This window comes from Onychomys torridus, chromosome 4 (genome assembly GCF_903995425.1).
Source record: "Onychomys torridus chromosome 4, mOncTor1.1, whole genome shotgun sequence".
Classification (NCBI taxonomy): domain Eukaryota; kingdom Metazoa; phylum Chordata; class Mammalia; order Rodentia; family Cricetidae; genus Onychomys; species Onychomys torridus.
In genome coordinates this window covers 7,460,724-7,472,757 of record NC_050446.1, presented here as the reverse complement: position 1 = coordinate 7,472,757, position 12,034 = coordinate 7,460,724, and the positions used below count along the sequence as shown (strand labels likewise).

Here is a 12,034-nt window from a genome sequence, read left to right as displayed (position 1 = left end):
CTCTTCCAGCATTGGGTCTTGCTATCTAGACAGCATTTCTCTTTGTCTTTTGAAATGGGGTTTCACTGTTGCCTCAGCTGGGCTCAAACTCAATATTATCTAGTCTCTGCTTCCCAAGAAATGGGGATCACAGACCTGTGCCACCAATCCCACCTTAGTCTATATGTTTAAAATATTCTTGCCCAGGAGTCCACATCTGACAACTGACAGTTTCCTGACTCTCAAGAGTGAATACTTCCAGGCCTGAGTTGTAGCTCAGGCTATAATGTGCTTGCACAGGATGTGCAAAGCCTTGAGTTCAATCCCTGTCACTGGCAAGTAAATAATAAACAAAAGACGTGTAGCTGGGTGCAGTGATCAGGCTGTACCCCAACACCCAGAGCAAAGGGAAGAGCATCAGTGCATATTTGAGACCAGCCTGGGCTCCATGGAGAGTACCAGGCTAGCTCAGATCTACATAATAGACTAAATCTCAACCCCATCCTCCAAAAGAGTATGTATGTCCATGGTTTCTTGGACAGGTCTCTAGTTTAATCGAGACCGGAATTCCCCATAGTGAAGGCCACATCAGGATGTCACCTCCCACACATTGACCTAAGTCTCTTCATACCTTTCTTATTGCTCATACTATGGTAATTAATATTTTGTTAATATTTTTAAAGTTTCTTTTTTTCTAATTTATCTTTATTTTATGTGTTTTGCCATGGATGTCAGTCCCCTGGAACTAGAATTATAGACAATTGTGAGCCGCCATGTGGGTGCTGGGAATTAAACTCAGGACCTCTGGAAGAGCAGTCAGTGCTCTTAACCACTGAGCCATCTCTCCAGTCCCTTTTAAGGTTTCTTTATGTTAAAAGTTAAGAAGTTACAAAGAGAGCTAGAGATGAGCCATGTTCATGTACTGAAATGCAGTCCTACACTGATATGTAGATTTATGTGTATAGATGTGTGGGGGTAAGCCCTGGGTTTGATTGCCAGCACTACATACAAACCCCAACAGGTAGGGAACAGGTTCTCACATAGCCCAGGCTGGTCTCAAACTCACTGTGTAACTGAGGATGACCTTGAACTTCTAATCCTTCTGCCTCTAAGTCCCAAGTGCTGGATGACAGGTGTGGTGCTGGGGATGGAACCCAGGGTTAGGTACATGCCAGGTGAGCACTCTGCCAACTCAGCCCCAGCCCCAGCCCCAGTAGGCTTTTTTACACACTGGCTGGCTGTTTCTGCTCTTTCATGGAAATGTCAAGAGCATGAAATAGCCAAAAGGTCATTTCCTAAACTTCAAGTCTCACTGTAAAGCTACGAAAATCAAGACAGCACACTCAGCATGACAACGGATAAATAAACCAATGCAGCAGGACGGGCGTGCAAGAAACAGACCCACACTTACACAACCACCTAGAACAGTCATAAAGTAACATGGAGGAGGGATTGATGAATCACCAAAGAATTTGTTCTTTTCTTCTTAATTTATTTGTCTTTGGGGGCTTGCATGTGTGCCTTGGTGCACATGGGATGCTAAGGGACAGCTTAAAGGAATCGGTTGGTCCTCTCCCTTCACCCTGTGAGTCCCTCAGGTCAAATTCAGGCCACTGGGATTGGTAACAAGGACCTTTACCTACTGAGCCTTCTTGTGGGCCCATCAAAGAGCTTTAAGAAGAGCGTGGGTGGCCTTGTTCTGGTTTTCGTTTTCAGGAAGCCTCTGCTGGATGGAGAAAGGGGACCATCTAGTTAAGCAGGAAACAGCATGGAGACTGGAGCAAGAAGAGTCCGGGGTCTGAGCAAAACAAGGAGGTAGAGTGTGGAGGAAATGGAGATGAATAGGAAGCTGAAGCTGGTGAATCTCCATGAGTTCAAGGCCTGGTCTACACAGCAAGTTCTAGACCAACCAGGAATACATAGTGAGAACCTTCCTTCCTTCCTTCCTTCCTTCCTTTCTTCCTTCCTTCCTTCCTTCCTTCCTTCCTCCTTTCCTCCCCCCCCCCCCCTCTCTCCCTCTCTCTCTCTCTCTCTCTCTCTCTCTCTCTCTCTCTTTCTTTTTCTTCTTCCTCACTTACCTAGATCCTTGAGGAGCCCTGGCCTTGGTATGGGAAGGGGGAAAGGTGAAGGTCATAAAGTCATGGTGACTCATCTCCAGGGGTGAATCCTTTGGGCCACGCCCCACCCAAATTCCAGAACTGGTTTGCAGAGTGGAGGTGGGCTGGACTGAGTGTCTACCTGGAAGGTGGAGGAGCAGAGAGCATGGCTCATCCAGGAGCCAGCGAGGCCCCTGCACTTGACCTCTCTCCTGGTGCTCTTAAGTCGAACTGCTGGCAGTTTGGGCTCCTGTTTTCTTCCCAAGGCCCCTCAGATTCCCAGTGCCTATGTGTCGGTGCCCTGGACTGGAGTCATCCCTGTAGCAGGGAGTAAAGGTCCCTGTTGCCAGTGACCCTGGGGTCACAGCTCCTCCCTCTCCCAGTTCAGTTCAAACCTGAGTTAGAGCAAAAGGTTTGGGCCAGGGCTTCAGCTCCTGGGTTCTAATTCTGCTGTGCTCTCGGCATGCTGTGTGGCCTTGAGAAAGACACACCCTCTCTCTGTGCTGCGGTTCCTGACTGTACAATTCAGATAAAAATTATATAGTTAATAACGGGTAGTGGTGAAGATGGGAACAGGAGGTTGATATAGACACTTGCCCTGCTCTGGGCCACCTCTACAGAGAAGAGGCTCAGTCTGCAAGTAGGAAAGAATGGCCTCAGTGTAGCTCAAAAGCTGCTGCCGAGTTCTCGCCCCCACCCTCACTGGGGGCTGTAACCATCAGGGGCCATCCTGCCAGGGCCAGGAGCTCAGGAGAGTTTTGCACCTGGAGCTGTGTTTGCAAATGTGTTTGCACCTTCTCCCTCCTAGAAGCCCTACAGCTGCTGTCCTTGGCCTTGAAGAATCAGGAGACAGAGTAAGGGGGACCCCAGAGGGCACCCAGAGTCTAAGGGTGATGTAATAAGGCAAGCTGGACAAGGCATGGGTGTGGAGAGGGCTGAGGGGTAGTGACCTTGGCTGTGATCCTGGGTGTTGGGGTTCACTGGGGCAGGGGCTGTCCTGCGTGCTGCATGCCTTCAGGCCGAGCTGGGAAGCCTCTGGCACAGCTCTTGTAGGCCACAACCCCCAGTTTCATTTTACAAGTCAGCGGCTTCACGTCTGTGAACCTCCACCTTCCCCATCTTCTGATGGGTCAGCAGACAGCCAGGCTTTGATTCACCATTTACTGCAAGCTCAGGGCAATCTGGTCAGGTGCCAGGCTGAGGGGAGACAGTCGGGTCCTTAAGATGGTATCCCCGGTCTTCCTGAGCAAACTCCTTTGGGTTTTCTCCTGTGGACCCTTGGCTCTGGCTTGGGGGCCATCGTTAGGGGAAACGGGAGCGGGGGAAGGGGACTCTTGGGGCGGATGCTTTAGTCACTAAATGAAGTGGGTACACACCCTCTGAGCCTACTAAGCAGCTTCACTTGAAGCACTTTCAAGGGTTTTTGCAAGACGGCTGCTATCAGCCTGCCAGTCACGCGGGTTCCAGCCTTTGCCGCCCTCCGAGGCGCCACTCGCCGGCCAGGATCTGGGGACCCAAGCTGCAAACGCCCACGCCCGTGCGCCCCCGGGAGGCTGTGCTGGCGCCGAGAGAAGAGGAGGGGCCAGCAGACGGAGAACGGCGGGCCACGCCCACTCGCGGGGGGCCAAGAGCTCTGAGAGGCTCCGGGCGGGGGCCGGGCCTGAGGGCGGGGCCTGTGGCGCGCCTGTTCCCACGTGTCCCAGGTTCCTGCCCCCCAGGCCCTGTGCTTATAACCCGGGATGCTCGCCTCTCCCGGCCCTGCTCCGTCGTCTGCCACCGCTGCCTGGGCTCACTGGTAAGAAGTTCCGGGCCCCACTCGTTATCCTGGGTCACGTCCGAGGAATCGCAGAGGGAGCGAGCGGCTGCAAAGGGTGGGCACAGGGCGGCCCCCAGTGACCGCGCAGTCAGTGGGAAGAAGGAGGCTGATGCCCGGGTGCCTGTGACGCACATGTTCCTCCTGCCTGGAGAACCCAGCGAAGGGCACAAGTCACAGGGTCTGAGGAGCAGGTGGAGTATCGAAGTCCCTTCTGGACCTTCCTTCTTGGATCCTGTTGCTGCGAAGGCTCCAAGTAGAGACACGGAGAGTCCAGGGGTTTGGGGGCTTCGGAGTCCCTCTCCTGGATTGAACTCCCTGTGTATCCCCGGGCCTGTTTCTCAAAGTGAGGCAAGAGGTCCAGCCCTCCTTTCCCGTAGCGGCTTGGGCGTGTGGCGTTCTCTGAGTCTGAGGGTGCCCTGCTCAGGTGGACACGCGGACCTTGCCTACCAGGCTCCGGTTCTAGGCTGTGACTGGTGTCCCTTCCCAGAGGGGTGCAGTGCGAGGTTCAGTCAGGGTGGGGCTTCTAGCCAGGTTTCCTGCTGGCTGTCTGGCTCTTTGGGAGGAGCCCCTTCGCAGGAAACGTCTGCTTCTGGGTTGTTACCGCCTTAGGTCCCTTCCAGGGAGGCAGGATCGCTCCAACATGGAGGGAAATCTTCTCCAGGAGAGCCAGCTGCACTCTCGGTATTCCCCTCTGTAAAATGGGGCTGTCAGGCTGTCGGCAAGCCTAGTGGCAGGAGCAGACCTGCCCTTTCCCCAGGGGTAGACCAGGAAAATCCTTCCTTTGATCCCTCCCCTCGCATCTCCTCCACCTGGCCAGTGACCTGGCAGGTGGTGCCTGACGTCATCCTCCGGGCTCTGGAGCTGCCAGCCTTGTGCTGGGACTCATGCTGTCCCAGAAGAGTTCAGCAAACTGCTTAGGAGCTGCGTCCTGGGTCTGCTCACTTGCTGGCTGGGTCTGGGATGTAGACCTAAAAAGACAGCTTCCCTGCCCCCTGGGACAAGACCTTCAGAAGGACGGAGACAGCGGAGGGAACCAAGAGCCGGGCTGGTAGAGACTGGAATAGTCTCTTTCAAACTCCCCCCACCCCTGTGCTGTCCCCCAGGGTCTTCCATCACATCCCAGCCAAGGCTGGGAGGCCTTGGAATGGCCCCAAGGGCTGCCCAAGAGATTCCAAAAATGGAGGGTGACTTCTGTCCACCACCCATCTCCCCCAACCTCTACAGGGGCCAAGCACAGGTAGATCAAAACAGGAAGCCCACAGTCTTCACACCCTGAGTTATCATGCCCCCACCCCCACCCCACCCGCCTGTCTGCTCTGGGCTGTGGAAGCCAAGCACTCCTAGTCTGCTGGCCCACCTGCTGCACCAGCGTTTTCTCAGGGCCTATCTCATCTTTACCTTGGATGCCCCCAGGCCAGCCAGATGCCTTCATCAGGCTGTGAACACAAAGCTCCTGGAGTGAGTGGCTTGCTTGTGGGCACCCATGTAGAAAGAGATGCCTTGCTGAACTCTGGGTCTGAGACACTGATTTTTGCTGAAGGCTTTGAGCAGAGTGGATTTCCCAGGACCAGGCTCCCTGCCTCCTTTGAGGCTGGTTCCTCCCTGGACCCCGGGGAAGGCTGGGCGCCCAGAGAAGCTTTGCTGGTAGCATTAATGAATGACTCAGTGTGCTCCTCTATTATAACTAGAGCTGTTAGGGTCAGACCATGGGCCCTGGCTGCCCCTGAGGAGCTAAGCTCTGCCAGTTTTCCCCCATACGCCAACTAAAGAGACAGTTCATAGTAAAAGGCAAGCCAGGCAGTGGTGGTGCACACCTTTAGTCCCAGCACTGGGGAGGAGAGCCAGGCAGATCTCTGAGTTCGAGGCCAGCCTGGTCTACAAAGTGAGTTCCAGAACAGCCAGGGCTACACAGAGAAACCCTGTCTCAAAATAAATAAATAAATAAATACATACATACATATATATATATATATATATATATATATATATATGTATAAAGGTAGACAATGGAGAGCTACTCAGTGTAGCCACAATGGGAAGAGAAACAAAGAGGTCCAGTGACCACCCCTCAAGTCCATCTGTGTCGTCCCGACCAAGGCTTAGGTTTAAACAGGGCAAGAGGCACTGCATACTGAGCAATCCTGCTCAAGGTGTGGCCGGGCCATCATTACCTGAGCTCTAGATAAGTGTCACAACTGTGTGACATCGTCTCTCATGTATTTTTGAGACAAAGTCTCATCATGTGGCCCTGGCTGTTCCAGAACCAGGCTGGCCTCAAGCCTACAGAGATCTTCTGGCCTCTGCCTTCCAAGTGCTGGGACTGAAGGTGTGAGCCACCATGCCTGCCTCTTGGGAGAAAGTCTCTGGCTCTCACCAGTGCTTCAGCTTTTCCATTCCTCCAGGATTTCCTGGGAAATTCCATTGTTTCAGTAGTCTGAGAGCCAAAGGAATGGATACTAGTATAACTAGCTGCTAAGACAGTTAGACTAGATAAGGGTTGAGTGTCTCCCACCAGAGACTAGTAAAACCTGCTTAGTCTCCCTGCTTGCCTGCTTGGAGCATGAAGGTCAGAAACCTAAATCTATCAAATGAAGACTTAGGCTGGATCCCCAAGACAGTGATGTTCAAATCTTCCTAATGCTGTGCGACTCTTTAATACACCTCATGCTATGATGACCCCCAACTATAGAATTATTTGGTTGCTACTTCATAGCTGTAACTTTGCTACTGTTATGAATTGTAATGTAAATATCTGATATACGACCCCTGTGAAAGGGTCGTGACCCCCAGGTTGAGAACCACTGCCATAGGCAGCTGGTGTGCCTCCTGCTGATCAGTATTGGGATTGCAGGCCGGCTTTATCAGACACAAAGAGAGGTGAACTCAGAGTTTCCTCGGGGACTCTGGACCAGGTCCAGTTAGGGTTTTAAAAGGACAGTGATAACAAATTTGAACTGACAACTAAGGATGTCATCAGCAAGAGAGGGGGCGGAGGGACAGCCCAGGTAGCTGTGGTCTGTTGACAAGCTGTCAGGACAGGAAGTGAAGGGCAAGACATCCTGGGACTCAGGAGCGGAGGGCAGTCCATAGTTAGCCTAGGCTTGAAGCCCCCAGCCTGTGAGCTAGGCACATCCCACGGGTCCCCATCTGAAGAGGGGGCAGTGGCGGTCTGTACCTGAGGGCAACACACATGTGTTTGCTCTTGGCACTCTTAGCTCTGACACTTTAAAGCCACACGAGCTTCCTGGGTGTTGAGCCTGGCTGGCCTGAACTTGTTTCCTAGGCACTGGCCACTTGGCTGAGGCCACAGAGAATGTCACCTACCTTGCCAGCTTACACAAACTGTCAGCCACTTGGCATATGGTCATCCTCTTGCCTGTGTCTGTCATGGCGAGGGCTGCCTGTCCTGGTCTCGAGAGCTCAGGAGCTGGGAATGTGGGTTTTGCACCTTTCTCTCAGTCCAGCCAGCCTTGGCCACATGCCTTCCCTGGGAAGGCAGCTCGGGGTCCTGAGCAAAGGGCTTTTTAGATTGTGCAGATGGGGAAACTGAGCCCGAGAGAGTCAGGGGCAAGCTGAGGTTATCTTCAGAAGTGGTATGGAGTATTTGGGAGGCCCCACACTTGAATTCCATCTCCAGCATGCCCTTGAATTCTTCAGATTAAATGTGAGAGATAGGATGTTCTCAGCCCTGCCTGGCAGATGAGTGCCCATGGCTGGGATACTGAAGCAACTCAAATCCACACCCACAGCTCTCCATGGTCACTCGTGTGCCTCTTCCTGTCTCCTCCCCAAGTCAAGGCCATGGCTTCATTTAGCTTTTGAGGCTGCAGTCTCCCTAACCAAAGTGCTGACTAATTTCTAGGCAGGCATGCACACAAGCATGCGCACACGCACACACACACACACACACACACACACACACACACACTCACTCACTCAGGTGCATACCCCTCAAATACACAGAGACACTTTCTCAGGTACCCAATCTCAGGTGCCCAAAGATACACACAAGTGCAGTACACACATTACAATCCTGCATGTGTGCTTCTAGGCACACAGTCCTTGCTGGACACACCTTCACACTGCACAGCCCCAGCTTAGGCTCCCAGAGCCCAAACCCACACAGCCTGGCAGGCAGAGGTGGGCATAGAAGCCCACATTTCAGGGCATCCTAGTCCTTCCCTCGCATCAAGGAGCTGACTTCCAAAGAGTATATCTGCATTGAAAAGCTAAGTGCCTACCACAAGCACTGGAGACAGCCACTGCTCCACGTACCCCATGGCAGAAGCAGATTAGAATTCAGTGGGTTGTGTGCTTTGATGGGAGGAAATGCTCCAGGGAACCACTGAGGCGGGGTAGGGCAGGGCAGGGCAGATGTTTGATCTGTCTCTATACCTACCCCCTTTTCACCCTTCTTGGCTCCAAGTGTCTTTGGAAGAGGAGGATAAAGTCAGCATCATGAGCTGGATGGATCAGCATCCATTCCCCATGATACCCTATCCCCTTACCATCTTCTTTCTGCCTGGCTCTTCCCTCCACCAAGGGGGTGTCCATGTGTTATGGGTCTACTGTTTTGAATACCTGTATGTTAGGGTACCGTGTGTGCAGTGCTCTCAGAAGCCAGAAGAGGGCATCAAATCCTCTGGAACTGGAGTTATAGACAGGTGTGAGCCTCTGTGTGGGTGCTGGGAATCGAACCCAGGTCCTCTGCAGGAGCAACCAGTGCTCTTAACTTTGGAGCTACCTCTCCAGCCTCCTCTCCACCTTGTTTTTGAGACATGGTCTCCCACTGGACCCAGAGCTTACAGATTTGGCTAGACGGGCTGACCAGTAAGTTCCAGAGATCTGCCTGTCTCTGCCGCTGGAGCTACAGTGCACACCACCACACCCGTCTTTTAAAATGGTTGCCAGGGATCTGAACTCAGGTCTCAGGCTTGTGCAACAGGCATTTTGCCAACTAAATGACCTCTTCTCTTCATGGATTTATTGTCTGGATTGTGACAGTGGCTTCCTGGGTGGTGCATACAAAACTTGACAAGTTGAATGATTTACATACATGTAACTAGGGGCTGGGGGAAAGCTCAGTGGTAGAATGCATGCTTAGCGGACACAAGACTGTGGATTTCATCTTGGCACCATGTCTCTTGACTCAGGCAGGCCACTTACAGCATCAAGCTGCCTCAGGGGTCAGATTCGGGGTCTCAACATCGCATTTGATTTTACAGAGTGGTTCACGGGACCAGGAAGACAGACTCCAGGAACCTGTATCTGCAGTCTCAGGTATTTTTCCATCTTGGTCCTTCCTGCCTCCTTTCTCCCTCCTTCCTTCCATCCTCTATGGCTGGTTGCCTAGCTGCAGTTGCCATGAGCACCATCTTCTGGCCCCAGGGTCAGGGCCTGCTGAGTCACTGGCAGCCCAGGTCCGGGGCAGCTGGCTGGGCATGGGCTGGGCATGGGCAGGCAGTGCTGGAGACTGTGGGCAGCGAGGTAAACCGGCCCCTGCACCAACCACGTTGTTCCTGAGGTGTTTGCCTCCTTAAGTCCAAAGGGCATCAGGGCTTCCAAGAGACCTCCTGGGGCTGACTAGAGAGGGGACCTGGGGGATGTGTGGGGAGCTGTATAGTCTTGGCTCAAGCTCCAAAGTCCACATGCAGCATGGCGTGCCCTGGAAAAGCCACTGGAGCCCAAGGAGCAGTACTCAACAATCCTCATGGCAGTGGTGGAACCGAGCGAGCCTGCTGAATTCCCTAGGTTTGTGGAGAGCTGTCCATCACCCTTCCCAGATAGCTAATGAAGACCCTAGCCAACTTTGCCCAAGTGTAGTGGTTTTCCACCTTCCTAATGCTGCGATCCTTTAATATAGATCCTCATGCTGTGGTGACCCCATCCACAAAATTATTTTTTGTTTGTTTGTTTGGTTGGTTTTTGGTTTTTCGAGACAGGGTTTCCCTGTGTAGCTTTACGCCTTTCCTGGAACTCACTCTGTAGCCCAGGCTGGCTTCGAACTCACAGAGATCCGCCTGGCTCTGCCTCCCAAGTGCTGGGATTACAGGTGTGCGCCACCACCGCCTGGCCACAAAATTGTTTTATTGCTACTTCATAACTGTAATTTTGCTACTATTATGAAGTGTAATGTAAATGCTTGATATGCAAGATATCTGATATGTGACCCCTGGTTGAGAACCACTGCCCTCATGGAAATGTGAGACATTTGAGGTCCAAATCTGGCCCTGCTGCCTACTGACATGTTATATTCCCCTGGGTGGAGGCCAAGTTTCAAACCCTGAGTCTCCTCTTCAGCATGGTAGGCCCCATGTATGGCATGCTAGGGCTCTGTCTAGAAAACAGAAGAGATAGTGGCAAGGAGACAAGACAATCAGTATTTTCTGGAAGGTTCTGTTAGTTGAAGAATGGGTCGTGTTGTAGCAGGCTGCTGGGAGAGACCTCCAGCCTATGGAGAGGTATTCTGCCCATCCTCCTCCAGGCCTGTTTCTCCGCCTGCACACAAGAGATTCTGAGCCCCTATGGACTTGAACTGACAGATACAAGGGATCTCTCAGGTCCTTCTGTTATCATCCCTTGAAAAGAGACAGGATGACAGGTCACCTCAAATTCCAGTGAGTGAGGAGAGGAGCCTGGGACAGGTGGCCTACCCTGTGACTTCCTTCCCACCCAAAGGCAGAAGGCAGCATCACTTCCTGGGCAAAAAGCCAAAAAGCAAAAAGCTCCACCTTGAGCTGTTTGAGGCCTTGACCGCTGACCTCCCTGAAGTTCCAGTGTCCACCTACTTCTGGGGTCCTTGTAAAGGCGCAGGGTGATACCCACAAGGCCCCCAGGGCCATCTGACACACCTTGCTTGGCAGGGGACAGTTCTAAAGGGGCCAAGTCGGCTGCCTGCGGCTCTAACTCCGGCCCCTTCCCCACCTCCCTCCACACACGTCCCTCAGCTACTGGCCTTGCTCCAGCAGCTCAGCCTCAGATGCTCACTCTCGCTGGTAGGGGCTGGCTCCCAGGTCTGCCTCCTTATCACTGGCCCGAACCCCTGCCAGCAGCATTCTTGGATTCCATGTGGGACATGTGCAGAACAGTCAGGTCAGGGTCTCCCAGGAGGGGTGGACATTCTGTTCCCAGCCTCCCAGTGGTATATTGTCCAAGGGATTAAAGCTGCCCAAGGCCTCCCCCGGGTGGGGCCGGAGCCAGGAGAGACATTGCAGGGTTGACTTGCCACATTACACTCACATTCCTTCATGCTTCTCCAGCCAAGATGTCCAGCAAGGGCTCTGTGGTTCTGGCCTACAGTGGCGGCCTGGATACCTCCTGCATCCTCGTGTGGCTGAAGGAACAAGGCTATGATGTCATCGCTTACCTGGTGAGGAGGGGCCCAGGGTGCCTGTGGGTCCCTTGACCCTTCCAGCCTGCCCTCTGTTGCTCTCTGTCCCCTGCCGCTCACATGTCACCATCCCTCCACCAAGCCTTGCTTTTCCCTCTCTACAGCTGGCCTGGCCTGAAGGGAGACGGCCTCTCGCTTGCTGAGCTGCCTCCATTTCTTTGGCCTTGAGATGCCACTCAGAGCCAAAGATGGCTGGGTCTCAGGAAGGTGACAGGATGGCAGGAACGCAAGCATGCCCTTAGCTATGCCTTTGTTCTGCCTGGAGAGGGTCCCTGTGCTTCAACATGGCACACAGTCCTAGCCTCTCCATGTAGCCACCCTCTAAGTAGCCTTTAGTCCCAGGATGGCAAGTGGATCATCAGTCAGAGGTTGCGCTTAGTGTTAGCTACTTCTGCACCCAGGGCCTAGCACAGACATCACTAATCGAGCCGACTGCACTCAGGCTCCTCAGCCGTCTTGGAACCCACTCCACAGCTGTGCTAGTCAAGACTCTGGGTTAGAACTGTAACTCCAGCCTGGAGCAGCTGGAGGCAAAAGAACAAAGCAAAAATCGAAAAGTAGTTCTTGCCTCTCACCCCAGAAGTCCAGGAGTAGGAAGGCTTCAGGCAGGGCTAGATCCTGTTTTACCTGGCTTCATTCTTGGCCTCTCCACAACAAGCAAAATCATAACCCAGCTGTCTGAGGCCCACACACCGGTAGTAGAGCCCAAAGCTCCTCCCATTGGCTGGAGTCAGGCCTTCCAGCCATTCTTCT

At 53.1% G+C, this 12,034-nt stretch overlaps 1 protein-coding gene across 1 annotated transcript in view; it reads left to right on the top strand.

Annotated features, from left to right (window-relative positions):
• The first annotated feature begins 3,719 nt into the window (after window positions 1–3,719).
• The window catches only part of Ass1 (argininosuccinate synthase 1), a 50,942-nt gene continuing 42,627 nt past the window's right edge, over window positions 3,720–12,034 (top strand). Inside the window, exons 1-3 of the mRNA XM_036186644.1 lie at window positions 3,720–3,870; window positions 9,117–9,171; window positions 11,151–11,260. Of these exons, the coding sequence (XP_036042537.1) occupies window positions 11,156–11,260 (105 nt within the window). The 5' untranslated portion in view covers window positions 3,720–3,870; window positions 9,117–9,171; window positions 11,151–11,155. The remainder of the gene's footprint in view (window positions 3,871–9,116; window positions 9,172–11,150; window positions 11,261–12,034) is intronic.